This window comes from Lathamus discolor, chromosome 1, assembly GCF_037157495.1.
Source record: "Lathamus discolor isolate bLatDis1 chromosome 1, bLatDis1.hap1, whole genome shotgun sequence".
NCBI classification, from domain to species: domain Eukaryota; kingdom Metazoa; phylum Chordata; class Aves; order Psittaciformes; family Psittacidae; genus Lathamus; species Lathamus discolor.
The window spans coordinates 103,426,393-103,454,325 of record NC_088884.1 but is presented as its reverse complement, the minus strand read 5'-3'; the positions used below and the strand labels follow the sequence as shown (position 1 = coordinate 103,454,325).

Below are 27,933 nucleotides of genomic sequence, written 5' to 3'. Positions count from 1 at the left end.
CACTCAAACTAATCACCCCCATGGCCCTCTTTAACTTCACCCGGCGACGGGGCGGTGCTGCCCTTGCCCGGCCCCGGCCGGGCGGAGCGGGGCGGGGCCGGCCCGGCCGCGGGGCTTTAGGGCGGCGGGTGCCAGAGTCCGCCCCTTCAGTACCGGCGGCGGCGGTGGCGTCGTCGGGCAGTGCCCGCGATGGAGGACGTGTGGTCGGTGGTGTTGCGGGTGGGCGCGGCATGGGTGGCACTCGTGTTCACCCTCATCGTGCTGCCCTCGGCGCTGGGCGTCTCACTGGGCATCTCCGAGGCCTATTTATGGGTCCTAGTGAAGACGTTGGAGGTAGGTGGAGGCCGCTGTCCCCTCAAACAGGTAGGGGGACCCAAAATGGCGTCCCCCGTGAGGTGTCGCTTGGGGCCGGCTTGGGGCGGGGGGGCACCTCGGGGGGGCTGGGCCTGCCTACCTTTCCCGTGGCCCGGGCTGTCTCTCTCCGCCCAGTGGCGCCGGCGCGTTTGTGGCTCGTCCCTCTGGAGGCTTGGTGGGGTCCGCTGGCCGGGGCTCGGCTCCCTCCGGCCGGTGGAAGCGTGATCGCGGCGCTGCCCTGGGCGCGAAGGCCCCGCGGGCAGGTGTGAGGGGGTGGGCAGCCCAGAGAAGCGCTGTCGCTTGGGAGGGTGAGGGCTTGGGAGGGGAGGAGTAGGTTATGTGCTGCCTGGCTGTATTCCTCTGTGCTTTTGGTGTTCGGGCCCTTTGGCAGAAACCTAAATGTGTATAAATTTAGTGGTGGTGAAGCCTCCAGCGTGGACTCCTTTGGACCTGCAGGAGCGTGAAGTAAACTGTTACCTAAGGCTGTACCATGTCCTGGGTGTGGTTGTTTCTGCATGGTGTCAATTGCGCCCTACCTGAGAAACTGTGCTGGGTTATGTTCTTGGAGGGTATAAATACCTGGCAGCATGCCCGGGGCCTGTGACTGCAAGTGTACGGAGTGCTGACGCTCAAGAGATCTGAGTGCCCATTCTATTGACCGTGTCCAGCACCTCAGTCTCCATCTTCCCCAAATTTTCTGGGGAAATGAGTTTCTCACAAAGGAGCTGCTTTCCGGGCTGGGCATAGTTCGTATGTGTGTGAAAGTGCTCCCTCTGAAGCCCGGAGTGGTGGTGAGGAAGTGTTCCAAAATGATTGGCAGAAATTATCGTAGTTAAATCTTCATTATGCTTTTTCCAAGAAGGAGGAGAACCCAACTGAGCAAAACAGTTTTAAGAAGTAAAATGGCACAAGGAACAGTCTGTGGCAATGCAATACACATTGATGTGTGACTATGGAAAGTAGCTTTAGTCTAATGTATTTGTGTTCTATGAGCTTTTTCAGTCAAACCTTGCTAATGTTCTTCTGTGCCTTCAGGATCATTGGTGCTCAGCTAAAAAAACCCACCAGCCACTAATAAAAATATTGTCTGTTAAATGTACCTTCAAGTTAAAATGCTGTAAGGTTTTGGGTGAGAATCAGCCTGCTTGAAGTAGTTTCTGGGGCCTTGGATTGTATGAGGAAAACTGTTAGGGGTAGAAGACACAGCTGTTGCTGGAAAAGAAATTTTGGATAGCAGAAGCTGAGGTGATGAAGGTCACGCTGGCCCGAGGGAGCAAGCCAGATGGCCTAGTAAGATAGTCTTGTTTGGATGACCTTGCCTTCACCTGTGATTAACCATTTGGCAATTTACATTCTTTATTCTTAGATCATTAATAGGTATTTTTTTAGTGTCATCAAGTGTTGCAACAAGAGGTGATTCAAAATGGCTTCGGTAGAAGTATGGAGAAGCAGCTGATGGCATATCAATGATAGTGACTCGTAAGAATTCTTGTGATGCCTAAGGGAGGAAGTAATGACTTATCTTGACAGTTGCCATTAATTTTTCATGACATAATTTCTGGCATTATGAGCCATTCATTCATATATGAAAAATGTGATATTAATAGTCTGTATATAAATATCATATATAATATTATGTATAGATAAAAGAAAAGCCAGTGACAAATGGGGAAGTGTTCTGAGGAAGAGAGTGGATTTGCTGCAGGAAAGTGAAGAAGTGCAATCCACCTAGGTAATCCACTTATCTCAACTTGGTCTCACCTTGCCTGTGAATTCTTTATGCCCTCAGAATACCTGTAGGGGTGGGGTTTTGTTTTTGGGGTTTTTTTGGTGTGAAATGCTTCCTGTTTCTTGGCTCAAAAGTCTGTCTTGGTTAGCATCCTGACAAAGACAGGCTGATAGTCCGCCAACCAGTTCTAAGCAGTGCCTGCAAGAGTGCCTGAAAATGTGTTGTCACACCTGACTTTTCCCTGCCAAAAAGCACATTAACATCAAGTGTTAAATACATAGCTGCTAGCCTTGTGCTTGCCTGGGTGTCTGAAACTTCTGGGATGTTGATCTGAGTATGCAGACATTTTCCTGAGAAGCAGTGGTCCATTTTGTGGGTATGTTGAGTCATAGGATGCTGCAATATCTGATGGCTAAAACTTTTTTCAGCCCACAGATTAACTTAATAGCTTCCCTAAGCTTCCAGCCCTGGATCTCCCGGGCAGTCTTCCTTGTCTTTTCAGGAGCATAGGCTCTTGAGCCTGCAAGACATTCAGTAAGATGGTGGTGGTGCTGCTGCCTTTGTTTCCTCTTTAGTGGGTTATATCGCCTGAGCTGTCTGCAGAGTGGTAGACGTTTTTGCATGCCAGCTGAATGCCATGTTGCTCTCTGGCTTTGCCTGTTTATATCCCACATGTTGGCATAGTGGGAGGGTACAGTGGCTGTGAGGTTTATTTCTTGCACAGCCTTTGTCAGGTAACAATATGTGTTTTGTTAAAGCTAATCTGTTGTGAGGTCCAAGTCTTGTCAACTGGGTATTATAGTCCAGGGACTGTGTAGATGGAGAGTCTACAGTCTGCTAATCCACTGTCATATCAGATGAAATAAGGCATATAAAAATGAGTCTGTGGTGTTTAGTTGTCATCTAGGCTGTGGTAGGGAGCAAGCTGAGGATGATACTGGACTTGAGGTTTTTTTTCCTGCCAATAAAAATAAATCTGTTTCTGCAAGCATGGTCCAAGAAAAGGGAGGAGAAGAGCTTCTTTTAGGAACAAAGTGTTCTTGTACTTTGATTGTCTGATGTTACTGACAAGGGAGATCAGTTAGCGCACAATAGCTTTTTCTCTGTGCTGGGATGCCTCTGCAAGGCACGTGTTTCTAAGCAAAATGCAGCTTGTGCAGACAGCAAGTGTTGAGGATGTGCTTCTCCTGGGTTGCTTTGGAGCTTGCATTTGACTCTGAAGTACTGTGCTAGGGATGACCAGCTTCATATGGAGAATATTTTTTTTTTTCCTGTGTGGAAAGGGGGGAAAAAGAGCAGAAAAGGATGACCAGCTATTCCAATGCAAGGAAGGCAGTATGACAGGCAGACTACTTGCTATTAGAAAACTGGCTTCCCCCATCACATTGATATTCCTTAAAGTATATTAACTTGCTTCTGAATTGCCTTACCAAACTAAGCTTAGGACACTGCTCACTTGTGCCTGTGGGTTCCCTTTCTGTGCTAATAAAAGGATCTTTGGCACCATGTTAGCATGTTTGGGTTTTTTTTGTTAAATGGTGAATTATTTTTGTAAAAGCATATCTAGCAGCTGTTTGTTCCTATGAGGAACTAGTCTGGGTTAGTCATCCGCCATGCTGATGCTTGTGAAATCACTTGCCACAGAAATCTTTCTTATTGCTGAAGTGCTGAGGACTGCCTCCTGCAACCACGCTGCATTTCTGCTTGTTTTTAAACATCATCAGATAGCTTCCAATTTTAAATTTAGTGTGTCTTTATCTCTTGGTCTTATTTTTCCTCTTAGTTAATTTACTTTTTTATAATGTCTGCTATGAGTTAGGGTCGATAAGGCCCCTGCAGGCATGCCATTTGAGCTCTCCTGACAAGCAATGGAGAAATCCAGCCTTTCAGAAAGTGATTTGTTTCATTAAGGCCCATAGAGCAGCTGCTACCATGGAGCAATCTGTTTCCATTAGTTTGTAGAAAATCTGTAGGACTAGTTTAGATTGTGTGCCTATATATCTAGTGATGAGTCCCCCCTGTGGGATGATTGCTGCTTCACAGATTGTAGCTCACCTTTTTAAGAGCTAGTTCCAATACTTTTCTTGGGTTTGGTGGGTTGTTTTTTTTTTTAGTCTGCTGGGTTTTTTGGGTGTTCCTAGTTCCTTGAGACAGTAGGGTTGACTTGTCAGTCACACTTGTACAGACTGCCCTGCTTGCTCTTTGTAGTGGAAAAACACTTCTTGTAGTTTTAAACTGTGTGATGCATGTTACTTGTGAATTAAGAAATGAGCTAGCCTGAGGGAAGTGAAGTTGTTGGGTCACACTTGTATTAAGAAACAGCCTGGCTATAAACTAACATCATGTTAGTGTGTATTTTTGGGCTAATGGTTTGCTGATGACTGCAAGCACTTTGAATGCACACACACCTCTCCTCTCTGATCTCCTGAGGCTCTTTGACTGTGGGGCTTGCAGTTAATAGAAAAAGCATTTCTTGGGTGGTTGGTTTTGCTGTAATGCACAACATATACTTGAAATCATTGGTGTTTTTTTGTAACTAATCCATCTGGGTTTAATAGTGGCCTTTTGTAACAGAAGCAATTCTCATAGCTGCTTATGCAAATGTACTTTTGCTAGATAAGGGTGTAACATTATTCAGTATCTGGGAGGTGAAGCAAAAGTTAACTTGCGTTGTAGATGACCCTGGCAGTGCGGCTGTCCTTTTCAAAGTATTTCAGATCACAGCTTCTTCCTGTGAGCCACCATCAGTATTGCAGGTGGTGGTGCGTATAAGGGCGGGGAAGGGAAAAGGACAATGTGTAAGCTAATAAATCAGTGAATCATTTTTGACTGTTCCCTCTTTAACTCACTGGCCTCTGAAGCAGGCTTTGCTGACTAATGTCATTGCTCAGTGACAATGAAGGCCTCTGTGTAATTGATACCCTGCAAGGACTGCAGGGCAGAGGGAGAAACAGAGAGCTCTGAAGTGAGACAGTAACTCTGATGGCTGCCAGCTCAGATGTTAACAAGAAGCATGTCTTGGAAATGTGCCTTATGTGAATTGAGGCACCCTTGTTTACAGAGCTTGAACTGTCTTTTGGAATAGTATTTCAGTAAATCTGCTGCATGGTCTTGAAGTAAATCCCTGGGCTGTTTTAACTTAGACCCCAGTCCTATGAAGGCTGTTAGGTGTCTTTTCATAAAGGCTCCTTGCACATAAGTAAGGTTGGCACAGCTGGGGTTGCATCACTAGTTAACACAGCGTCTTTCTGGTTTGCAACTCTGATCTGAACTTGCTCTCAATTTCACAGCATGTGAATACTGGGATTTCTGATATTGTCAAGTAAATGCTGTTAAAATAACACCAGCTGTATACAGAGCTTGCCTTAAAGTAACAGTTTGTGTTGCTGGTGTATGAGAAGCTGCTTGGCATTTCTGTTGCTGATCCCCTTGTTTCTTTTTCCTGCTGGACTCTATTGTTCTTTGGATACCTGTTCACCAGGAAGGACTTGTTATACAACTTGTGTGCAGAAGAATTTGGAAAGCTGCTTTGAGGCAGTGGTAAGGATGTCCCATCAGAATGAGGAAAAGATGTCATGGGAGACCACAAAGGGCATTTTGCTCTCTCAGGAATGGTTGCTCCTCTTGGTGGTGGTGGTTTCCTCTCCTCACACAAAGCAACCCAATAATTGGCATGCAGATTTTGCTGTCTTAATGTAGCATGGTATGGGAGGTGCTGTGAAGTCTTTGTTACTGAAGTTTGGAGAGCCTCCAAGGAGGAGCACTCACCTAAGCTAGCATATAAACTTTTGCTCTGAACATGACCTGGCAGTCCGTTTAAGTAGGGGAACATCAGTGATCTAACGCCGCATGACTGTGGATTTCAGTTATTGTAAATAATTCCTCTTCTGAATAATTGTCAAGCATTGCTTATTAAACCAGAGGTGATGTAAAGGTGATAAATAGGGTAAAAGGCAAAGGTCCATCTGTTAGTGAAATGCGGGAAGTTCCTGAAGTGTTCATAATAACTTGTGGTTGATCCTAACAAAGTATCTCTAGATGCGCTTTCATGAAATAGCATGTCAAGCTTGCCTTTGGAAATAGTTGCCTGATAACTATCTTATCTGGAGATGAGTTGGTTTGTTGTTTTTTTTTTTTTTTACATCTCTTGTAAATAATGTGTGTATTGCCTCTGTGATCTAACTGGATATTTCTCAAGTGCTGCATAAGACCTGATATATGTGGGAATTGCTTAGTGATGTATAAATGAGATTTCTTATTGGCTGTATTGTATAGGCTGATGACTTGCTGTTTGGTTGTTTTTATGGTGCTGATAAATTAGAAGCCTTTTCTATGGGGTTGAGGAGGGAAATCTTTGCAGGGAAAGGTTCATATCTTTTCCTCGCCTAGTGAAGTGTGGTGTCTTCAGACTGTGTCTTCTGTAATTAAAGCATTCAAGCTACTTTGTCTAGAGCAGTTGGAATACCAAAATTTCAAAATCAGACCTGTGGTGGTGTTTATGTAATTTCTATGATCATGCTGCTTTCTAACTTTGTGTTAGTTCAATGGGTAACCTCAGCTGCAGTACTGTTTTTAATCTGTTTAGGAGCCTGTTTTATACTCATTCCCCAAAACTGCTTCAGGAATCCATGCTAAAGACTTGGATCTGCTTCAAGGTATTTGGGACTGCCTGCTCGGCACCAACCCGCAAACTGGGAGAAGCCACTTAAGATACCAGTCAATGTTACTAGTAAGTGATAAATCCAAAAGACCTGCCAGTCTGCTTTTGCTCATCTCTGGAGTAGAATGGAGTCTATGCCTTATTTTGTTCTGTTTTGATCTGTAATACATAAACACATTATTTTCCCTTCTGTGTGATGGATCATCTTACATTATGGTAGGTCTTTGTAGTATAAAGCTTTTCTTTAGTGTAGGATCCAGCTGAAGTGGTAATGGATGGTGCAAATTCCTGTCTAGCAGGAAGGAGGGGAAATTACTCACATGCTGCATGTGGTGTCTCTCTTGTTTTCCAAACTGGGTATAAACAAGCTTTTCACTTGATCAAATACCAAATTTTGGCTTTGATAGTGCCTTTTTTAGGTGGAAGGATTAGTTTAAGTTAAGTAAAAATGTCTGATTTGCTTGATTGCTGGAACATACAGTTTTTGAAAATATGATGCAGGAAATATATGAAATTGAGGGAAGAAGAAAGCTGACACAGAGAACTTAAAACTTACTTGCTATAGCTTCTGATAGATGTGGGCCGTTATGAATCCTCAAAAGCTCCTGGCCAAAAAGGGAGCAAAAGAGGGGAGCCGGTCTCACCCTTGCTGGTTTTATGAAGCATGCTTAAATCCCCAGGGAGATCTGGCACTAGAAGTAAAATTGCTTTAGCACAAGTAATCTGTTCCCTGGAATGCTCTGTGCAACCTTTGTGCTAGATGCCACGCTGGTGTCAAGCTTGTGGTGGTGCTTGCATCTCCTGGGAGGGCATGTGTAGAGGTCAAGGGGAACTAGCATTTCCATTCTTTCTCTTTGCCTCTATCCCTCCCATGTGCCCAGGTGGGGTGCTGCAGCTTTATGGAGTTATAGGAACCTGTGGACCAAAGGTCAGACTACTTGAGAAGCAATAGGGTAGGTAAATGCAGTAGAAAGGTACTTGGGTTACATGACTGCAGTTCCTCCTTTTGGAGGAGTTCACTGCCTCCTTTGTGTAGAAAAATGTCAAAATAGTATAGTAGTATTTGCAAGCTTTTGAGGCATTAACAAAGGCATGTTGCAATAGCTTGTGTCTTCATGGCTTGTGCTGAGGCTCAAACTTTTGGCACTGTCAAATGTGAACTTGTAACAGCAGGATTTCTGCAGCAAGAGCATTGTGTAGGGAGTGTTTTATGCTTTTTCTGAGCACCAAACAGAAATTGTTCTTCCAGGTTTTGCAAAGCAAAAGGTGGCAGTGCTATGTTTTGATTACTAGTTTGAGAGGATTTGGAAGATGGAAAATTATTTTCTCAGCTAGTGTACATATGGCTGAGACCATAGCCGTATATGTTCTTGCTCTTCTATGTAATAAGTAACTTATCAGCTTGTGGGGATTTTAATTCATTGAATATAGTGGCTCAAGTCTGGTGAGAGAATGATTGTGTAATGCATTCATTGGTCTGTCTGTACCCCCAAATCCATTCAGTAGAAGAAATGTAGAAATTGAGGTATTATGAATAGCTGCTTTCTTGGACAATATTTTGTTTTGGCATTTTCCAGAACTTTCATGGCCATAGCACTGCTGAGAATGATGTGTAGCCACAAAGTACTGAGTTACTCCTACAGGTAAAATTAGCTCCTGGAACTGCTGTTGCCTTAGCAGCAGCAGAACTGAAAACAGCCCCAAGTGAATATTTTGGCAGAGTAGGTTGGGATTAAGCAAGACCTGAAACAGTAAGCAGTCCTAGCTGCTGAGGAGTTACATGGTGGAGGTAATGCCATGAGACAGGATACTGACCTTTTGAAAGATAATTGTGTCCCTAAATGCCCTACAGCTCTGTTGGAGAGACGGAAACTACATGGTTTAGCATTGGTCTGGTCCTTTCCTGTGCAGACCAGTGAGGACCATCTGTATGCTGTTAAAACAAAGCATACCTTTGATACTGCTGAGGTTGTTCATGCTTGAACAGGGTAGTATCCTGGACTTTGGATGTGAGCTCATTTCAGCCAGGTCACCTGTCTTGGAAACACCTATTATAACAGTATTCCTAGAAATAGTATTAAGCCTCATGGGTGAGGAGTTAATGCCAATAATGAGGATCCACAAAGTCAGTCAGTCCTCTTTGGCTGAGCTTTCCATCCCTTCACAAAGCTGCCACATGGGGAAAGGAAGGATCCAGGTCAGAAGGGCTACTCTGTCATCATGGTCAGGCTTTGGGGTGGCAAAGGAGTTGTGATTGTTTACCCAGTAAAAAGGAAGCCTGATGTAGGAGGTGAAAAGGCTATTTAAAAGCAGTGTGTGGAACTGAGTCAGCTGAAGTGTCAAGATGGCCATTTGGCCTGAGAACAGGTTAAACTGGCTCCAGCTGCTTCAGGGCTGGAGATGAGAGGAAGTGTCCTGATGCCTGTGTGTGTGGCCCTGCCACAGGGGTTTGCAGTGAGCATAGCTACTGGGAAGCTTGGACACTCCTTGGAATGCAGAGCATACTTTATCACCTGTTTCAATTTCCCTCTTCCAGCCCACCTACTAGAAAAGAGCAGGTTAACCCCAGTGAGCTGGCAGCCCTTCCCAAGGACAGGAGAAGGGGCTTTCTGCAGCTGTACACTAGAGGTGGTGATTTGTCCTGTTTTTCTGCTGCTCAGAGATTTAAAATGTTAAGAAATGAGCAGCTGCAGTGTAAGGGAAATTTCAATTTTGCTCAGCTTGGAAAAATGTTGGGGCAATCCTATTTTATATGAGACTGAACTTAAATGAGACTTCCTATGACTGCAAATGCTGTTTTATTTTTTTCAGCTGAGTTGTGGTATGTCTGGCTCTGTGAATGTGTGCTGTTGTGCTCAGGGGCTGGTGTCTTGCTCAGCTCCTGGAGCTTCCCATGCATGCATGATTTGGTGGCTGGTGTGCGAGTAGCAAGGCTGTCAGAGGCCTATCTCAGGCTCTTGGCGGCTATGTATCTGAGCAGGAACTGAAACATCTGTGGGGCACAGTCGGCTTGGAAGGCTGCAAGCAGTTGGGAAGTACTGACTGGCACTGGGGTTCCTTTTGATGAAGTACACTGGTGCAGTGTTTCTTTGGAGAAACTGTGTGTGGACCCAGCTGAAGAAGATGGGTGATGATTGCCTGGTGAAGATATTCTTTGAAAATCACAACCTGTCTTTGATTAACTGCTGCTTTTTTAAGTGGCTTTTATCTTAAGTGAAAACTGCATTTGTGAAATTAATATTTTCTTTCTCTTCAACAGTGGGCAACTATACGGATAGAAAAAGGTGTCAAAAAGCCACAGCCACAGATAAAGACTTCTGCTACTAATGGTGAGAGCTGGGGGTAAAGTCATATTGATAAAATTAATGTTTTAAAGTAGCACTGAGCCCTTTTCAAATGAAGTTAGATGTGTACCTGAGAGAACTGGAGAAGCTAATTCTTGCATTTAATTGTTTTGCAATGCTACTGGCACCAGAACTGTTCCTGCAGAGTGATACACTTCTTTTACTGGCTTGTGCTGAATGGTTGAAAAATCAAGGGATAAGGAAATGAAAGGTATGAAATAACATTAAGTTTAACAAAACAAAGTAGAGCTTATGATGGAGACTGTCTTCCGTTGAGAGAATTTTTGAGAGATACAGTACAAGCTTGGATTTTGTCTTGAACCCTCTTGCAGGCCTGCTGGCCAGCTGTCTCGGTCCTAACTGCATCTGAGTGCTCTTAGTGTCTGGGAACATCTGAATGTTTAGTGGACAGCACTTTTCTTTCTCAAGCTCAGTGCTTTTTCTGTTGTAGGACTGTTGGATGGAAGTATGTGGTGTTACACTGGTTCTCTTTTTTTCAGTCAGCTGCTATTTATCTTTTGCCCCCCCTGGAGTTACCTCAGTGTTTGCCAGGCAAACTTCTTGCACTCAGCATTTGTAGAACAACAGCTGAAGAGTTGCTTCATGTTTCTTCCTTTAGCCTAATTTTGAAATTAGTTCTTTTACTGTATCCTAACCCATACTGTGCATGTTGTGCTAGGCTGTACTAGGTCAGAGTTGGCTGTAAGAGTTGGGAGCAGTAAGCACAGTGAAAACAGTCTTGAGTTTGCCCAGGAAGTATGAGGATGCTGAACAAGGCATTGCAGCTAGTGCTTGGTTATCTCCTGATTTCTGACTGCCTTGCTGTTGCTATTGATTTTCTCATTTCTTGACAGTATTTGGCAGCAGCATCAGCATTTTCTGTGTGCTGTCTCATTAGGCAGTGCAGCTGTGGAAGCAGGACCACCTTGCCAGTTAATAGACAAGTCAGTTGTTACCTGATTCTACAAATTAGCTCACGTAAACATGATGCAGTAATAGGAACTGAACTGCTGAACTGGTTGCGTGCCTTTCATCTCCAGAGGAGTATCCTTATCAATACTGTAAACACTGGTATTGCACTATCTGCAGGCCAGGCATGAAACAGGCTCTGATGGTAGCACATGCTACTGTTAGTTAGCATGTGTAATAATAAACTGGAGGTACTGCACAGCAGCTCTTGAAACAGTTTAAAATTAATCTTATTTAATTACTGACTTCAGAGTGGCTTTCAAAGTATTGCTCATGAGTGTCCTGAAAGTTTTGGGTTTGGGTTCATTCTTCTGGAGGATGGGGAGGAGATAAGGCAAGTGATCCTTCCAAATATTGTCAGTGCCCTGCTATTTGTTTCACAGGTTGTCAGGGATGCAGCAACATATCCTTTTTCTTCCTGTAAGGATGATAGTATCCCATCATGTCATGGGTCAGTGAGTGGGCAAGAGATCCAAATGTACTGCTTTAGCTGCACAGTAGGAGCTTTTGTCTTCTTAGACATCTGATCATTGTGGCATGTAGCTTTTTCTTCTCTAGAAAAGAAAGGTAATGGGAGAGTGACCCGGCTAGTAGTTTATGTATATCTTTCCATAAAACCACAAGTGTCTATTCCCCCTGTATGTGTGACAGAGTAGGTGTATAGTGCTAATATGTGCTATAGTTCAGAACTTAGATTTATCTGAGTGCGCTCAGCTGTCTGAAGCATTAGTGCTAGTTAGTAAAAATGGCCTGAAGTAATTTATATAAATTATTGCATGCAGGCTATGTTCAAGCGATCTAATGGATGAAGATACACAATTGCAGTGGTGTTGTGAAGCACACTTTTAATATCTTTTTCATATTTGAAATTAAAAATAAAAAATTTTTCCCCTGTAGACGACTTCCTGTAGTAAGCTGTTCCCTTTAACTATTCCTCACTTGAGAAGGTATGAGGAGCAGGTGAGATGTGGAGTCAGCAGTGCCAAGTTGCGTTCTGTATACTGCTTTGGGGAGTTTTTTAAGCATAGGACTGACTTGTGATTAGGAGTCTGGATTCCTGTATGTGGATGAAAGTACTTCAGGGCCAGGGCAGGTGTAGACCTAAAAGTGCAGTATATAAATTGGCATCCCCTGAGGTGACAGAATGAGAGCAGGTGGAGAGGCCCAGTTACGTTTTACAGTATTTACTGAGGGAGAAGAAAATCCTGGTGATAATGAATTATGGAGTAGTGATTAAAACAGGGTGCATGTTACACACTTGCTGAAGGGGAATGCTAGCACTTCTTCAATCTTTCCTCACTATCCAGTCCTCACTAGGTGGTAGGTCAGTATAGTAGGGAGCATTGCATTGCATTATGCAGTTTTTCTTGTTTCCAGGCAGAGCGGAAAATGGTTCTTCTGAAAGACCTTAAAATCCAGTGTCCCTCAATATGAAAGATGAGAGAGCATGACTGAGGGGACACTACCTTTCTCTGCAGTACCATATCCAGTATATTTCACATCTGTTGACAGAAATGCAACCAGTGCCCCTGTGTTGGAGGTGTGATGAGGAATGGTTCCAAGAAAAATGTTGGCTGGTGTAGTTGCTATGTGGGAATTACCTGGTGCTGCCACCTTAAGGTCCTCTGGTGTTAGAGGGTAGTGTGTTTATGTGCCAAGTCCAATGGTAGGTAGCTGTTGGCTGAGCAGGTACTGGGGGGCTGGAAGTCTATCTCATTGCAGCTAAATAGCCAGGTTTCAGCTGTCAGTGTGGGTGTTGGCTGTGTGGAAAGGCAGTTCTCTTCAAGTTGGTGGGTTTAAAAGCCACAAAAATGCTGTCAGGTCAGAGTTCTGAAAGTGACATCCACTAAAAGAAAAGCTTATGCAAATAGTGTGGTTGTAAGTAGGTAGTGTAAAATTTGAGCCTGGTATGATTTAGCTGATTAGAGTGTGTGAGTTTTAAGGCTTGGGGCTTGTGCTGTGACACTGAGTAAAGTAGCGGCTGCAGGTTTTTTTGTTTGAGTGATGTTTGCTGTACTCCTGCATTATATACTCCTGCCGCTCTCCTTTCATCTGTCTTTGGCAAGCTCAGCTCTGCTCATAGCCAAGGGATTAAAGGCCATTAAATGTTACTTCTGATTATAAGAAGGCTAAGTGTATCATGCTAGCAGCATGTGCGTTAATTCTATTCATAATCCCTTCAGGTGCTGCTGAGATCTTGGCTCTTGGAGTAGCTTGTCCTAAGCCTGAAAGGCAGCTTGTGCACGGGGATGTTGTGTGACAACAACAGCACAGGCTGCTGAAGCAAGTCATTGGAGCTGTGCTCTTGGCTGTGCCAGCAGTGTGTTAAACTCGAACCCTGGGCTGGTTTCAGCCAAGAAGAGCCAGGGGAGCTCACTGCTTGTTTGCTGAAATGGGGGCTGGATAAGGAGGGAGGATTCCCAGTTTTCCTTGGAACTGGAGAGAAGAGAGGTACTGTGTGATGGGTGCTGGAGAGTTCCCCTGACGTGTGTTTTGACTACGACCAGTCTCCTACCCCAGGAGCAGCCTGAGGCAGACAGGTTGGGCTGATTCACCTGCAGTCCTGGATGTTTCACAATGTAGAGATTTAAGGGACTGAAGGATAAAAATGGAACCACAAACTAGAGCTCTGGTTTGGGTTTCAAATGCAATACGAGTGTACTTCATCCTGCTAAATGTTTGATGTGATGCATATTTGTATAATTTAGATCCCAAAAGTCATGGAGGTGTTTGGGTGTGCCTTATTAATGATTTATATTTATAGGCTAGTGATAGTACAATGCACTGAGGTTGTCTGCCAGTGGAGTTGCTAATTGTGGCTGTCAAGTTCAGAGCTGAAGGTGCTAACAGATTTTGTTGCAGTGTGGCATCTCTTGCATGTTGTTCTTTAGTGTTTACCTCAGTGGTCTGTGGGACCTGTATCTTGGAGCTTCTTGCATTGCTCCATATGTATGCTACAATGCAATACAAAGATTTTTCCATGTCACTTATAATTTAAACATTGCATGTGATTTGCGCAGCAAATATATTCACAGGATTTTTCTGCTGGCTTATATTCCCTGGGATGCAGATTTGCACACGGCAGGATGTGTGTTTGTAGGAAATGCCTAGTAGCTTGAAGCGGTTGGGTGCTTCCTTCTTTCCAATTTTTTCATCTCAACATGGGAGCACAGATTATGCAATTTGCCAGAGGGTGTCTGATAGAGTGACAACCTGAACTTGGATCTCTGTAATCCTAGTTGACTGTCTCACGGGATGTTTTTTCTAGTTAAATGTTACTCTAGATTTCTTCAGTCATCAGTTTCTAGAACCAGACTTGATTGTCAGAAAGCAGCTACTTGATCTTTATATTTAGTTTACACAATTTGTTCTTGCCTTTGAAAGCTCTTAGAAATTCATTCTTATCGGACTGTAAGTATAAAAAACAAAAAGGGAGAAGAGGGAATACTTGTAGTGCAATTCTGAACTCTCCAGGTTTCTTTTCTATTGTGAGGCTTATGTGGACAGAGTTCAACTGAAACACAACTGTTAGTGCCAAACTAAATTATATCAAGGCGCCACTAGGCATCTTTGACATTGGATGTGTTGGAGTGTTTGATTTGAAATAAAAAATTACTGTGGTTCTGTCTATGCTTACAGAAGAGACTTGTGCTGTGAAGGGAGAGAGGTGTATTTGGTTCAGAGCTGGGCCGTGCACAGATGTGAGATAGCTGTTGCAGCCTGGGGGTTTGGCAGGTAGCAGTAGAGCATATCTCAGCTGAATCTAGCTATCTGTTGTCCCACAACAGATCTTGTTGTCTAACAAGAGATAAGCCTAGGGAACAGGGAAGCCTCCATGGGAAAGACTGAATGCCCTTAAATACACAGAGCACTGGAGGGGACTGAAAAGGGCAAGGGTTTGCTTGGCTTCCTTTGGAAGCATAAGGTGGTCTTCGATGAATTTGTGGAGTTAAGGACTTCTCAGATGATGGGAAAGGCTTTGTTTTCTTGCTTCATCTTCAATGGGCAATATAACTTGGTATATTTGCTGCACAATTTCTTCATGCGAGGAAGAAGAGCTAGATCTGGCCTGTCGAAGTCTATTCTGTGTTCAGTTACCCATCTGGTCTTGTTATCATAGGAGGGGCTCTGAGAGTAAATTGGTCTCCTTGAATAATGTGGAGTGGCAAGTGGTTTGGAGGATTACGGTTACTGTATAGAGTGTTTTCCTTATATATTTACTCTTTCCTTCCCAAGGTATCATTGAAAGAGATGAAACGCCTATGGAGAAAGAAATTGTGCATCCGCATCGAGTGGACTTTGAATTCTCTGACATATTCTACTTCTGCAGAAAAGGGTTTGAGGCCATTGTGGAAGATGAAGTCACCCAAAGATTTTCCTCTGAAGAGCTGGTTTCCTGGAATCTTCTAACAAGGACTAATGTCAACTTCCACTACATCAGCCTGAGGCTAACTATTGTGTGGGTCATTGGGGTTGTAGTGCGATACTGCTTCCTGCTGCCCCTGCGGTAAGCTCATGGGTGCTGAGGAATTTTGCCAGTCTGGGAACGCCTAATTTTGTGTTTTCTTGGGAAATGTCATCTCAGCTTTTTTAACCCAAAAGCAGCATTAGCAGATACAGACAATTAACCTGCTTAAACTCTCCTTCAGATGGTCAAGAAGCTATTCAGAACGCTTTTATCTCGCTGCCTATTTTGGAGAGTAAGGCTAATGGCCCTCTTTTCTGTGAATTCTTCCCTGAGTCATGTGTATTGGCAACCTAGGTGTACGTTGGGTGATCTCTAAAACTCTCTGACAGCATTGGGCTGTCTGAATCTGCTGCCTCTGCTAGACTGTGATTTTGAGCAATGTCAAGGAATTCTTAAGCAATGCCAGGGAACTGGTGGGTTAAAGAGAACTGAGGAATAACTGAATTCCTGCAATCCCTTTCCATTTTAAAATCAAAGTGATATTAAAATGAACAAAACTACTTATATTGATGTAATGTCCCTTCTGTCTGTAGCATTACCCTTGCTGCCATTGGGATTACCTCCATGATTGTGGGGACAGTGATCGTAGGACAGCTGCCTAACAGCAGGTAGGTACTGTGTGTGGTATGTGAGGCAAACTTGCCAAGTTGCATGAGTGCAAACCACTCAAGATTAGGACTGGACAGATTTTGCAAGTCATAGACTACTGATAGTCTGCCCACAAGCTTGTGGCCTTGCTTTTAGTGATGTTTTGAACTTGGGCTGAGGCTGATTTCTTGCCAGGCTTGGCACTGAGTTTGGTGATTTCTGATGGGCTCCTCTTGCTGTCATGAGAGACTCAAAGAGAGCACTGTAGGGAAGATAACATTGCTGGGATAAAATATACACAGTGAGGAGTTGACAGCCTTGCCCAGGTAAGTGAGACCACTGATACGGCGTGTCTTGGTTGAGCCGCTATGGCAAATGAGTAGTACAGCTGGGAATAACCTTCTGCTCCGGAGTACTTGGAAAATTCAGCCCTGAGTTGTGTTGAATAGGCTGGAGAATATTGTGTGTGTCTAGCTGCTTTACAGGGTGCTCCAGATGCCTGCAATTTCTTTCAGTGTGAAAAACTATCTGAGTGGAGTGGTCCACCTCACATGCTCCCGCATCCTTGTCAGAGCTCTGTCTGGTACTATCCATTACCATAACAAGTAAGTGAGCTGACATTATGATAGCAAAAGTGTGTGTATACTTCTGTGTATGTGAGTATCCCATTTGGAGTGGGGCAGTTCTTCCCTGATGTGCAGGTTAATGTCCCGCAAAGTGTTGACTTGCCTGAGAGCTTTATGAAACTGTTGTTTGTATTGTGGTGTTCAGCATACTGGTAGTCTAACAAAAATGTATGTAATTGCAGGGAAAACAAACCTCAGAAAGGAGGAATTTGTGTTGCCAACCACACATCACCGATAGATGCGATCATTTTGACAAATGATGGATGCTATGCAATGGTATGAGGAGACCCATGGTCACCACAGCAGAGGGAGAGAGACCAGGAAAGAAAGATTGTGGGGTATTGGTTGTGGAGTTCATTAGTGAACTTTTCACAGTAGAGATGTTAACTTCAACACTAATCAGTGGGAAAAAGTACAAGTTATGTTGAAATTGCTCTACCAATAACAAATTCCTGGCAGTGTCAATGCTAGGCTCTTCATCTGATGAAATACTTGAGACCAGGCTTCCATGCATGTGTGTAGATCCTTTCAAGTGAATGCATTTCAGTAGCTTTATGGGCACTGGGCACTCCTGGTTTGCAGTGTGTTTGGGGCTTTTCTGAGGGGCAGGAAGAAGAGAAAGTCTTGTTTTTCAGGTGCCTCACATACTGACGTGCCTTATTGGGCTTGCAGGTTGGCCAGGTTCACGGTGGACTAATGGGAATTATTCAGAGAGCGACAGTCAAGGCCTGTCCTCATGTCTGGTTTGAACGCTCTGAAGTCAAAGACCGCCATCTAGTGGCAAAAAGGTGAGGTGTGGATTGGAGCCCGGGAATTGCAGTGCTAGCATAACTCCGGTACCTACCGGAGCCTTAGAAGCCGTGTCTGGGTGTGTAATCCTCAAAGAGTCATAGAATAATTAAAGACCCAGATAAGGAATTAAATCTTCTGAAAGACAGAAGCCAAGAAGCTAATGAGGTTACAAATGGAAAGGGGAAACTTGTACTCTTGGGATCTCAAGAGGGCAAAAGACTCGCAAAAGCATCTTCTTTTAGCAAAAGCCATATATAGTTGTCTTAGTCTAAATAATGACTGCTGCTTATAAATACTAATTATAAAGATACAAGTTATCTGCAATCCCACATTACTGTAGGCTGGAGTGATGTGGGGTATTGCAAATTGGTAGATATAGATAGGATTGGAAGCAATAAGTATACTAGTAGCTCAACAGCAGTTCTTGAAGTGAGTTAGAGAACGGTGGTATGCAGCAAACTGGATCATTCAGAATGACCAGAATGTGCTCGCCTATGTGGGCTTTGGTATAGTAGACTGGTCAAAATGCCAGGTTCCCAGCTCACCAATGAAGGCTTGAAAAGGTTATACAGGATGAAATGGTTCAGAACAAAGGCCATGCAGACTCAAGAACAATCTCATTTGGGTAGCCATCAGCTTAATAACTAATGTCTGATGTATTCAGATATACATTTTGAAAGGATGTGAAGATAATGAAAACTCTGTGACTTTCTCTTGAAGAGAAATACTGATAAAAAGTGGTCTTTGTGTGACACAAACTATCTTGACTTCATTTGAAATTGTGAGCCACTAGAAATAACAAGGATTGCTTTTTTGGGTGGGGGACAAAAATATGTCTAATTATAAAACTGAGCTGCTTACAAAGGCAGTTAACTGCAGACTGTCACCAGAGGCATACCCATGAACCGTGTAGCACAGTGACAGAAATTCTTCTGAATTTTTAAAAAACTTTTAGGTTAATTCTGACAGGTTAACTTCTTCATCCCCTTACTGGCCTCTGCACAGCAGGACAGCTTTGCCAAGTTGTGTGAATATTACTCAAATAGTGTGAGCTGTAGGCATTTAGGGGTCCTTTTTAAGAAATCTGCTGTTAAGTAAGGAGAGTCTGGACACATCACTGCACAAGACTTTTTTCTTATGTAGGCAATTTATTGCAGGTTGAGTTGTTGGACTGAGTGGCATACGTTTGCTAGCTTCCCTGACAGGCATTAGTAAAATAACGTGGAGGAAAGAAAACGGGATGTTGCCTCAGTGTAATCTGCTAGGGACCTAAGGTATGGCTTGCACAAAGCTTCATGTTTCTTAGAAACACAAAAGCATGTGCAAATTGCTGTCCAGTAAAAGGTTTTGGTTTTAAACAAATGTGTTCTATGTAAAGATATTTTTAATGCATCTGCCTGGGGAAAAAATAGTGGAAAAGAACTGTTTTAGTCTTTCCTTTTGCTTCCACAGACTCAGGGAACATGTGGCAGATAAAAACAAGCTCCCAATCTTAATTTTTCCAGAAGGTAAGAAGCTGAAATGTTCCTTATCTCTGTTCAGTGTAGATGTCGTGCCTGCTCTCTTTTCATAGCTTCTGTTGCTCAAGTATATCTTAATCTCTGTCTTAGATTTTATTAGGGCATTCCTTTTTTTCCTCTTTAAAGAGGTTACACAAAGACAACATAGTACTGTTTGAAGTTGTTGGGTCTCCTGGCAGAAGCTTTGGTTGGAGAATGGGAAGATTGGTTCTTTTACCTTGTGAATATCAATTCACTGTCCTACGGATCTAACCTCAGCCTTGTGCTGTTTTTCGTACATGTTCTGTATTCATTCAGTCAGTCACAAGACAAAGAATAAAAGCAAGCAGGGGAGAGATGCTTAACATACCCATAAAGAGTCTGCATTTCCTCCTCAGTGAGTCTAAGACCTGCTCACTGATGGAGTGTTGCTATCAAAATGTCATAGGTTGTGTGAAGTAATGACTCCAGTTTCTTTTCTGGACAGGTACCTGCATAAACAATACTTCTGTGATGATGTTCAAGAAGGGGAGCTTTGAAATAGGAGGGACAATCTATCCTGTTGCAATCAAAGTAAGTGGAAATAGCTGTCAGCCAAATTTCAAAGTTTGGCATCTGCTTTTGTCAGGGTGGTAGGAAGCTGTCTTGATACAGCTGCTAATGAAAGCACAGTAGCTTTGGCAATTGGCTACATGCTGTGGGAGACTCCTAGAGTAGAAGTGGCTGAAATGGAAGTGAAGTCCTTCAGCCTATAGAGCGTGGCTGGTAGGACCTGGTTGGCTCAGCCTCTTCCTTCAGAAAGTTGGGAGGAAGGGAGATCTGGCTAATCCTTGCCAGTGCTGAAGGGAAGCATGCAGCTTGCAGCAGACTTAGCTCTTTTGGCTGTTAGGGCAAATGGGTAACATGTGCTTCTGGTTCTGTCATGTAATCACAAGCAGCACTAATAAGCACAGGTTTATTGTTCTAAAGCCCCACTCTGAGCAAACAGATCAGCTGTCAATTTACTCTAGCATGTGACTGAAAGCATCCACCTCAGATCTGAGATACAGACTGTGATGGTCTGTGGGGAAAAGGTTTTGTTGTATGTTTTTTGTGATCTCTTACAGTATGATCCTCAGTTTGGAGATGCATTCTGGAACAGCAGCAAATATAACATTGTGAGCTATCTGCTGCGAATAATGACCAGCTGGGCCATTGTTTGCGATGTATGGTACATGCCACCAATGGTTAGACAGGTAATGTAGCATCTGGTTGACTGACCACTATTTAGTACCTGACTGTGTCTGCAAGTGCCTCTCCTTTTCCCTTAAACCCCTACCTACCCTGTGTTTCCAAATTAGAGTTTTATACTGGACTTCTGTTAGTGTTGACTTTGTATGATTGGACTAGCTTTTCCTGATGCAGCTTAGCACCATCAGCAGTGCGTCAAATATGCAAAGGATAGTAGTAAATGTAGTGCTGTTCACAGTAGCAGTGCTTTTAATGTTCCATCCTGTTGGAGCAAAATTTGCCCTTAATTTCAACACTTTAGGGGAAAAATGAGCTAAATAATTATCACATTAGAACATCAGATCGTGTTGGCATGATAAGGATCGTTTGGCAGTGAGCTAATTTGATGAGGCAGCAAATGAAAAGTGCTATGGAACTTCGTTTCAATTTACTGCTCTCTGCTTTGATCATGTTGAATTTATGACCCTTAAAGGAAGGTGAAGATGCTGTTCAGTTTGCCAACAGAGTGAGGTCAGCCATTGCTCGCCAAGGAGGACTGACTGAACTTCCCTGGTGAGTCATGCCATCCTTGTTAGAGTTCATGGGCTATCTGTTGTTTGATTGAGAGGGGCTTCCTCCTTTAGCTTTGTGACAGATAGCATTCAATATAACTTCATTGCACTCAGGAGAAAACAAGTGAGTAACTTCACGTGTGTATGTGAAAATAAAAATAAAAAAAGATGCATGAAGTCCTTGGAGCATGTAGCTCTTATGCAGTGAGTTTAACCTAAAGGCTTTGTACTTTCAAAGAGGGCTCCTTCACAGTTGTTTCTTATGTTGAGGCTCATGCAAAGATAAGGAGCAGAAGTGAAGTTACTCTGCAAAACTGACAGACAACAAAATGTGAAATGCAGGGCTTGGCTTTCTGCTTGGACTTTTTCATGTCCTACCTTAGTAAGTAGCAGTATAATGCCTAGATTTGATAAGACTGTATGAAGAAAACTGAGAGCAAGATTCAGATGAAGAGAATCCACAAATCCTCTGAGTGAAGTAAGGCAAGAAACTGCACAAGATTGACTGCCTCTACAGTCTAGGGAAATAGCATCCCGGATTGGCAAAGATTTTGATGGTAGGTGCAACCTGTTATAAACATGAGTAGGTTTCTTTAATGGGCTAAACTCAAAATTTGGACTGAATAAGCATTATGGCTTAAGGCAGATGTTTTAATCAACATACTTGGATGTTCTAGACGTTCTGAAGAAAGCCTTTTTACTAATCTAGGTTATGACTCTAGAATTGGCTTCAGATAATATTATAGAGCTTGATAACAACAGTGGTAATAATCATGATGGGTTACTTTTTTCTCTTGCTCTGTTCCAGGGATGGAGGGCTGAAACGGGCAAAAGTCAAAGATACTTTCAAGGAAGAACAGCAGAAAAACTTCAGCAAGATGCTAGTGAGAAATGGATCAGTAGGAAACCTGTCTGCAGGAACAGAGTCAGACTGAATGGTGGTTCTTGAAAACTAGTTTTGCACAACCAGCCTTAGCAGGAATAGTCTTTTTTTTTAATTAAGAACAAACAAAACCCACCACCAAAAAATAAAACCAAAACACAAACTGGAGAAATAAAATCTGTCATCACCTGTATGCATATTCTCTGTATGGCTGGTGCAGAGCCTGCCAAGGACAGTGTGTCTGTACTACTCCCTCCCTTTTCACTCTTCTTACTCTCTTGCCCCTCTCCATGTGATGATGCACTGCAGCTGGTGGTATTCTTGAGCTGAATGTGTGGGGACTTGAGACAAAAGTTAAAAAGCATCAGTTTTTCTGAGCTTGTAAGGTGAAGGGAAATGCATTGAACAGATGCTGTCGGGACACTGGTTGTGAAAATACCTCTTGTTCATGGTACTTTGAAGGTTTAAACATAACAAAATTTTACCTTTTCCTGTTGCTCACAGACTTAGTTGTAGATGACTTAATTAACATGTTTTAGGATGTTGTCAGAACTGTAATACTGACTTTTTTGATTGGCTTGCACCTGGATGTGCAAGGTGGGGAGGGAAGCAAGGGCTGCAGACCCTAAAGGATGGGAAAGGAGCTGCCCTGCCAAAAGCACAGTTTATGAACCATGGAGATTGTGGTGGCCTTATAACATGTTATTGCCTTTATTGAGAACTGCTGCCTGAGGGAGGGAAGATAAAGGGCAAGTCCTCAATCTCTCTGTCCACTGCTACTGTCAAAATTGCTTTCTTGAGATCTGGGGCTATGAAGATACCACAAGCAGCTGTTTTAACATAGGCATTAACAAATGAATTTTTGAGGTGGTTTTTCAAGATTAGCCTTTGCAAAAATGGCTGCTAATGGCTTAAAGAGCTCAAGAGAGCCACTCCAGAAGCACATTTTGTGTTGATCTGGGCTAGAAATGGCTATCACAACTATAAATACAGGATCCGTAAGTCACCTGTGATACAAGTGTGGCATGTTTGAATCTGCAATATACTATTGTCTGAATGTAAAGAGAAATAAATTCTATATTTCTAATGGGTCTTGTGCGGTATTTTTACTCTTCTCTAAATGTGTAGAAATAAACCGGTTGTACTTCCTGAAAACTTAAAATTAGGGTCATGGAAACTTAAGTTACCGTGATGAAAGGAGTAATTATTGTTGAGCTGTTACTAGATTTCTAACCTGACTAGTTTCCCTTCCCCCCCCACCTTCCTTGGACAGTAGGGAACATGCATGGCTTAGTGTTTTTCCTTTTTAGGGAAGGAATGACTCATCATGCAGACTGAACTTGAAATTACAACATGAAGTCACATCAGGTAGACTCAATTAATGAATCTGTAATTGACTGGAAAACAACCGTGAGCTTCTAAATTTTTAACAAACTAAATTAATTTTTAAGTAGTCTTTTCCTGTACCAAAGATACTTCCAGTTTAATGCTGAAAAAAGCCCCAACCTGTTCCATAGCCGATGATCAAGTTTAACAATCTGTTAGAACATATGTCACAGAAAAAGGTTCCTGATCAGTTTTCTGTTATCCTGCAGTCTCTGCACTTACACAAGGACAACTGTATATTTATTCAGTGAATATTATATAGGCATGTAGCATATCATGCCTTGTATTGGAAATCTGGTTGTGAAGCCTGATGCAGGTATGTGACCTTGGAAGAAACACATTGAGAAAGGGGCTTTTGGAGAAATGCTTTCAGGTTTAGCATGCCCTTTAAGAACAAGATTTTTTTCATGTTAAAAGGGTTAGAGTGGTAAAACAAGTGAGACAAAGGTTTGGGTATTTTTTTGCCTAATGTGAATCTAGTTCAACTTTGAACTGAATTATTACTATTAAGATGAGTAAATATCTATTACATATAAGTATTCAGGTGTGTGTATATAGAATATTTCTTCTATGGTATAAGTTGTGATGTCTCCTCTGCAGATGGAATAGAAATTAGTTTGAAGGCTTAAATACATGATTCTGAAGAGAATCTTTATAGTCGGTTTATGGACTGATGTTCCTCTATTTCTTCCTGCTTTTGGAGCTGGTGATCAGTAATTGAACTACAGTGGTTTTTGAAGTCTCAGCTGTGCCCACTGGATGCCCTGTTAAGTGGACATGGTTATAGGAGCAGGACTGTGATCTCTGGGAGAAATGCTGAAGACTGATGTTTGCTTCTTGCTTAGGGCAAAATTGGCTTTTAAGGCAAAGGATGCTTAAGTCAAAGGATGATGACAATATGGTAATACAATGACACTGAGGAAACTCCATTGCCAACTCCATTGGCAAGCCAAGTGGAGTTTTGTGACTTCAGAAACTGACTTCAACAGATTTACAAATAACATCTACTGAACTCATTGTTCAACAAAATCTGCCTTGGTTTGGACATTAATTATCAAGAAAATGAATAGATGAGCTGTATAAGTGGTACTAAGGTCTGCATAAGTTGAGTTTATCTGGCTGGGAGAAGAGGCATCACTCAGTTGTTGCATAAGTGGAGAAGATGTAGGTGAATAAGCTAATGAGTTTTTTTTTGATCCTGCAGTTGCTCATGTATCTTTACTAAGCAGAATGTCGTCTTGCTTGTTCTTAGACTCCATTCCTGGCAAGACTTGATAGGTTTTAGATGGTGTATCCCTCAACTTCTATCTCTGAAAGTGTTGTGTTCAAGGAGGCTATGTGAGCATTGGTGACTACTAATAGACTGTTCTGGACAGTTTCACAGATTCGTTGCAGGTATGAGATCTGCATTCTTTGACTTGGAAATGTGTCTGTTAACTTTGGAGAAGTATTTTTACAGGACAGTGATATATATCGTACATTAGTCTTTATGGCTAATAGTAGAAGGCCTAGAATAGAAAATATAACTTGGTTCAATGCCAGTTAAGTTACTCTTTTCTTTCTACTGCTTTTGGAAGGCTTTTTGTACTTTTTTTTTTTTCTCCCCCTGACAGACCTGGGAAATGTTGCAGCTGAACTGGATCAGCAGAGGCAGCTCAAGAAATCCGTGCAGCAGTTGGAGGTTGAAGTTTTGTTCCTAGTGCTGGGCACCCAGAGCATTGATTCTTATTTAAGGACATAAGTACTATTTTTGTTTAGATTTAGAGGAAGACCTTTGAGTTTAAAGAAGAGGTGGCCCCCTTTCAAACTTAAGAAAACAAGTATGTTCCTCACAGGGTTTGGACAAAAAAAATAGGTTGTTGGTGTTGGATGGTAATGGAATCCAACTTAAGTAATTAATTCTTTACCTATTGCTGAAACCCTAGATACTGTTTTCTACCTTGAGCACAGCTGGTATAGCCAAGGGTTCTGTTTGTATCCTGTTAAGTTGTTTTGCCTCTAATACATGAAGCATATGCAGGCTGTCATTATAGGAAACTCACACTTGACATGGAGACTAAAGAAAAATACTCAAGAGTCCTTGGAAGCTTATGAAAAACTCAGTATTGGCTCTGGCAGCTCCCGAACCAAAATCCAATTTATGTTTTACCATGAGCTTTAAGGTACTTAAAAATGGCCTTGTTCTCTGCACTACTAAACAAGTTGATAAAGGTTTCTGGTTAAGATTTAGGTCTTCCCCTCTGGCCCCCAGTATTACCTGAATAGAAGATAAAAGTCATAGAATCATAGAACAGTTAGGGTTGGAAAGGGCCTTAAGATCATCTAGTTCCAACCCCTCTGCCATGGGCAGGGACACCTCACACTAAACTGTGTTACCCAGGGCTCTGTCCAACCTGGCCTTGAACACCAGGAATGGAGCACTCACAACCTCGCTGGGCAACCCATTCCAGTGCCTCACCACCCTAACAGGAAAGAATTTCTTCCTTATATCCAATCGAAACTTCCCCTGTTTAAGTTTTAACCTGTTAACCCCTTGATCTGTCACTACAATCCCTAATGAAGAGTCTCCCCCCAGCATCCCTATAGGCCCCCTTCAGATACTGGGAGGCTGCTGTGAGGTCTCCACACAGCCTTCTCTTCTCCAGGCTGAACAGCCCCAACTTCCTCAGCCTGTCTTCCTACGGGAGGTGCTCCAGTCCCCTGATCATCCTCGTGGCCCTCCTCTGGACTTGTTCCAACAGCTCCATGTGCTTTTTATGTGGAGGACACCAGAACTGCACACAATACTCCAGGTGAGGTCTCACGAGAGCAGAGTAGGGGGGCAGGATCACCTCCTTTGACCTGCTGGTCACGCTCCTTTTGATGCAGCCCAGGATACGGTTGGCTTTCTGGGCTGCGAGTGCACACTGAAGCCGGCTCATGTTCGTTTTCTCATCAGCCAACACCCCCAAGTCCTTCTCTGCAGGGCTGCTCTGAATCTCTTCTCTGCCCAGCCTGTAGCTGTGCCTGGGATTGCTCCGACCCAGGTGTAGGACCTTGCACTTGGCATGGTTAAACTTCATAAGGTTGGCATCAGCCCACCTTAGAAGCATGTCAAGGTCCTTCTGGATGGCATCCCTTCCCTCCAGCATATCAACCGGACCACACAGCTTGGTGTCATTGGCAGACTTGCTGAGGCGCACTCAATCCCACTGTCCATGTCACCAACAAAGATGCTGAAAAAGACCGGTCCCAACACCGATCCCTGAGGGACACCACTTGTTACTGGTCTCCAGCCAGACATCGAGCCATTGACCACAACCCTTTGCATGCGGCCATCCAGCCAGTTCTTTATCCACCGAGTGGTCTACCTATCAAATTGATGTCTCTCCAATTTATAGACAAGGATGTTGTGTGGGACAGTGTCTTGTAGAAGGCTTTCAGCTCAAGGCTGGCCTATGTGATATATTCCTGCTCATCTTTGTTTTGACTAGATTTTCTTAAGAATTGGATGGTTCAGATATTATCCAGTTTGCAAGGAGGAATGGAAAGGATTTTAAGCAGTATAGAGGTATTTAAGGAAAGGGTGAAAGAACAGCCTTAAGACACATAATTAGGGTGAGAATGGTCTTCAGCTATGAAACCTCATCTGAAGTACTGGTACTAATGCCCTAGAAGGAGGTTCCTAGTTACTGTTTTATTTTTTTTCTGTGAATGCTGGACATTAAGCAACTGTTAGATAAACAAGCAAAAAATCAGTACTAGCACTAATGTAGCCTGATTTTATATGCAATTGTGCCTTGACTTATGCTGCAAGCTCTAATTGAATTTATGGTATAATATGTTTTCATAGAATGGATTGGCTTGGAAGGGAAGTTTAAAGGTCACTTAGTCCAACCCCCCTGCAATGAGCAGGGTTATCTTCAACTACATCAGGTGGCTCAGAGCATCCTGTTCAACCTGATCTTGAGTGTTTCCAGGGGAGGGGCATCTACCACCTCTCTGACCAATCTGTTTCAGTGTTTCACTACTCTAAAAAACATAAATCTTCATAGTATCTATTCTGAATCTGCCCTCTGATAGTTTAAAACCTTTAATTCTTGTCCTATTACTGCAGGCCCTACTAAAAATTCTATCCCTGTCTGTCTTAAAAGCCCCTTTTGAATACTGAAAGGCTGCAAGAAGGTTTCCCTGGAGCCTTCTCGAGGCTGACCAACCCCAACTTTCTTAGCCTGTCCCCAGAGGGCTGGAACACCTCTCCTGATAATCTTCATGGCCCTCCTCCAGACCTGCTTCAACTGATACTGGGGGTTGCCCTGACCCAGGTGCTGGACTTTGCACTTGGTCTTGTTGAACATCATGGAGTTCATGTGGGCCCATTTCTTGAGCTTGTCCAGGTCCTTCTGGATGCATTCTGTCCCTTGGGTGTGTCACTGCACCCATAGAATCATAGAATCATAGAATAGTTAGGGTTGGAAAGGACCTCAAGATCATCTAGTTCCAACCCCCCTGCCATGGACAGGGACACCTCTCACTAAACCATCCCACACAAGGCTTCATCCAGCCTGGCCTTGAACACCGCCAGGGATGGAGCACTCACAACCTCCCTGGGCAACCCGTTCCAGTGCCTCACCACCCTAACAGGAAAGAATTTCCTCCTTATATCCAATCTAAACTTCCCCTGTTTAAGTTTTAACCCATTACCCCTTGTCCTGTCACTACAGTCCCTGACAAAGAGTCCCTCCCCAGTCACCATCTGCTTGGTGTCATCTGCAAATTTGCCGAGAGTGCTCTTGATCCCAATATGTCATTGATGAAGATATTAAACAGTCCCTGTCCTAGTATGGTCCACTGAGGGGCGCCACTTGGGGCATG

General features: G+C 43.2%; 1 protein-coding gene across 3 annotated transcripts; it reads left to right on the top strand.

Annotated features, from left to right (window-relative positions):
• Positions 1 to 78: 78 nt before the first annotated feature.
• Positions 79 to 22,780, top strand: LOC136018953 (glycerol-3-phosphate acyltransferase 3). 3 transcript variants are annotated; one of them, XM_065688649.1, is made up of 13 exons: positions 91 to 333; positions 6,669 to 6,812; positions 10,003 to 10,072; positions 15,293 to 15,563; positions 16,058 to 16,132; positions 16,628 to 16,717; positions 16,921 to 17,014; positions 17,411 to 17,526; positions 18,983 to 19,038; positions 19,517 to 19,602; positions 20,136 to 20,264; positions 20,732 to 20,811; positions 21,619 to 22,780. In XM_065688649.1, the coding sequence occupies exons 1-13, from the start codon at positions 190 to 192 to the stop codon at positions 21,743 to 21,745; spliced, it is 1,482 nt and encodes a 493-aa protein (XP_065544721.1). In that variant the 5' UTR covers positions 91 to 189; the 3' UTR covers positions 21,746 to 22,780. The 3 variants fall into 3 exon arrangements, with proteins under 3 accessions (XP_065544739.1, XP_065544721.1, XP_065544731.1); XM_065688659.1 differs by lacking the exon at positions 6,669 to 6,812 and having other exon boundaries at positions 94 to 333; XM_065688667.1 differs by lacking the exons at positions 6,669 to 6,812; positions 10,003 to 10,072 and having other exon boundaries at positions 79 to 333.
• The last annotated feature ends 5,153 nt before the right edge of the window (positions 22,781 to 27,933 follow it).

Coding starts and splice junctions, on each gene's coding strand:
- LOC136018953 (XM_065688649.1), top strand. CDS start 190: ATGGAGGACGTGTGGTCGGTGGTGTTGCGGGTGGGCGCGGCATGGGTG. Junction 6,813..10,002: donor GATACCAGTCAATGTTACTA/GTAAGTGATAAA, acceptor TCTCTTCAACAG/TGGGCAACTATACGGATAGA. Junction 17,527..18,982: donor CGCCATCTAGTGGCAAAAAG/GTGAGGTGTGGA, acceptor TTGCTTCCACAG/ACTCAGGGAACATGTGGCAG.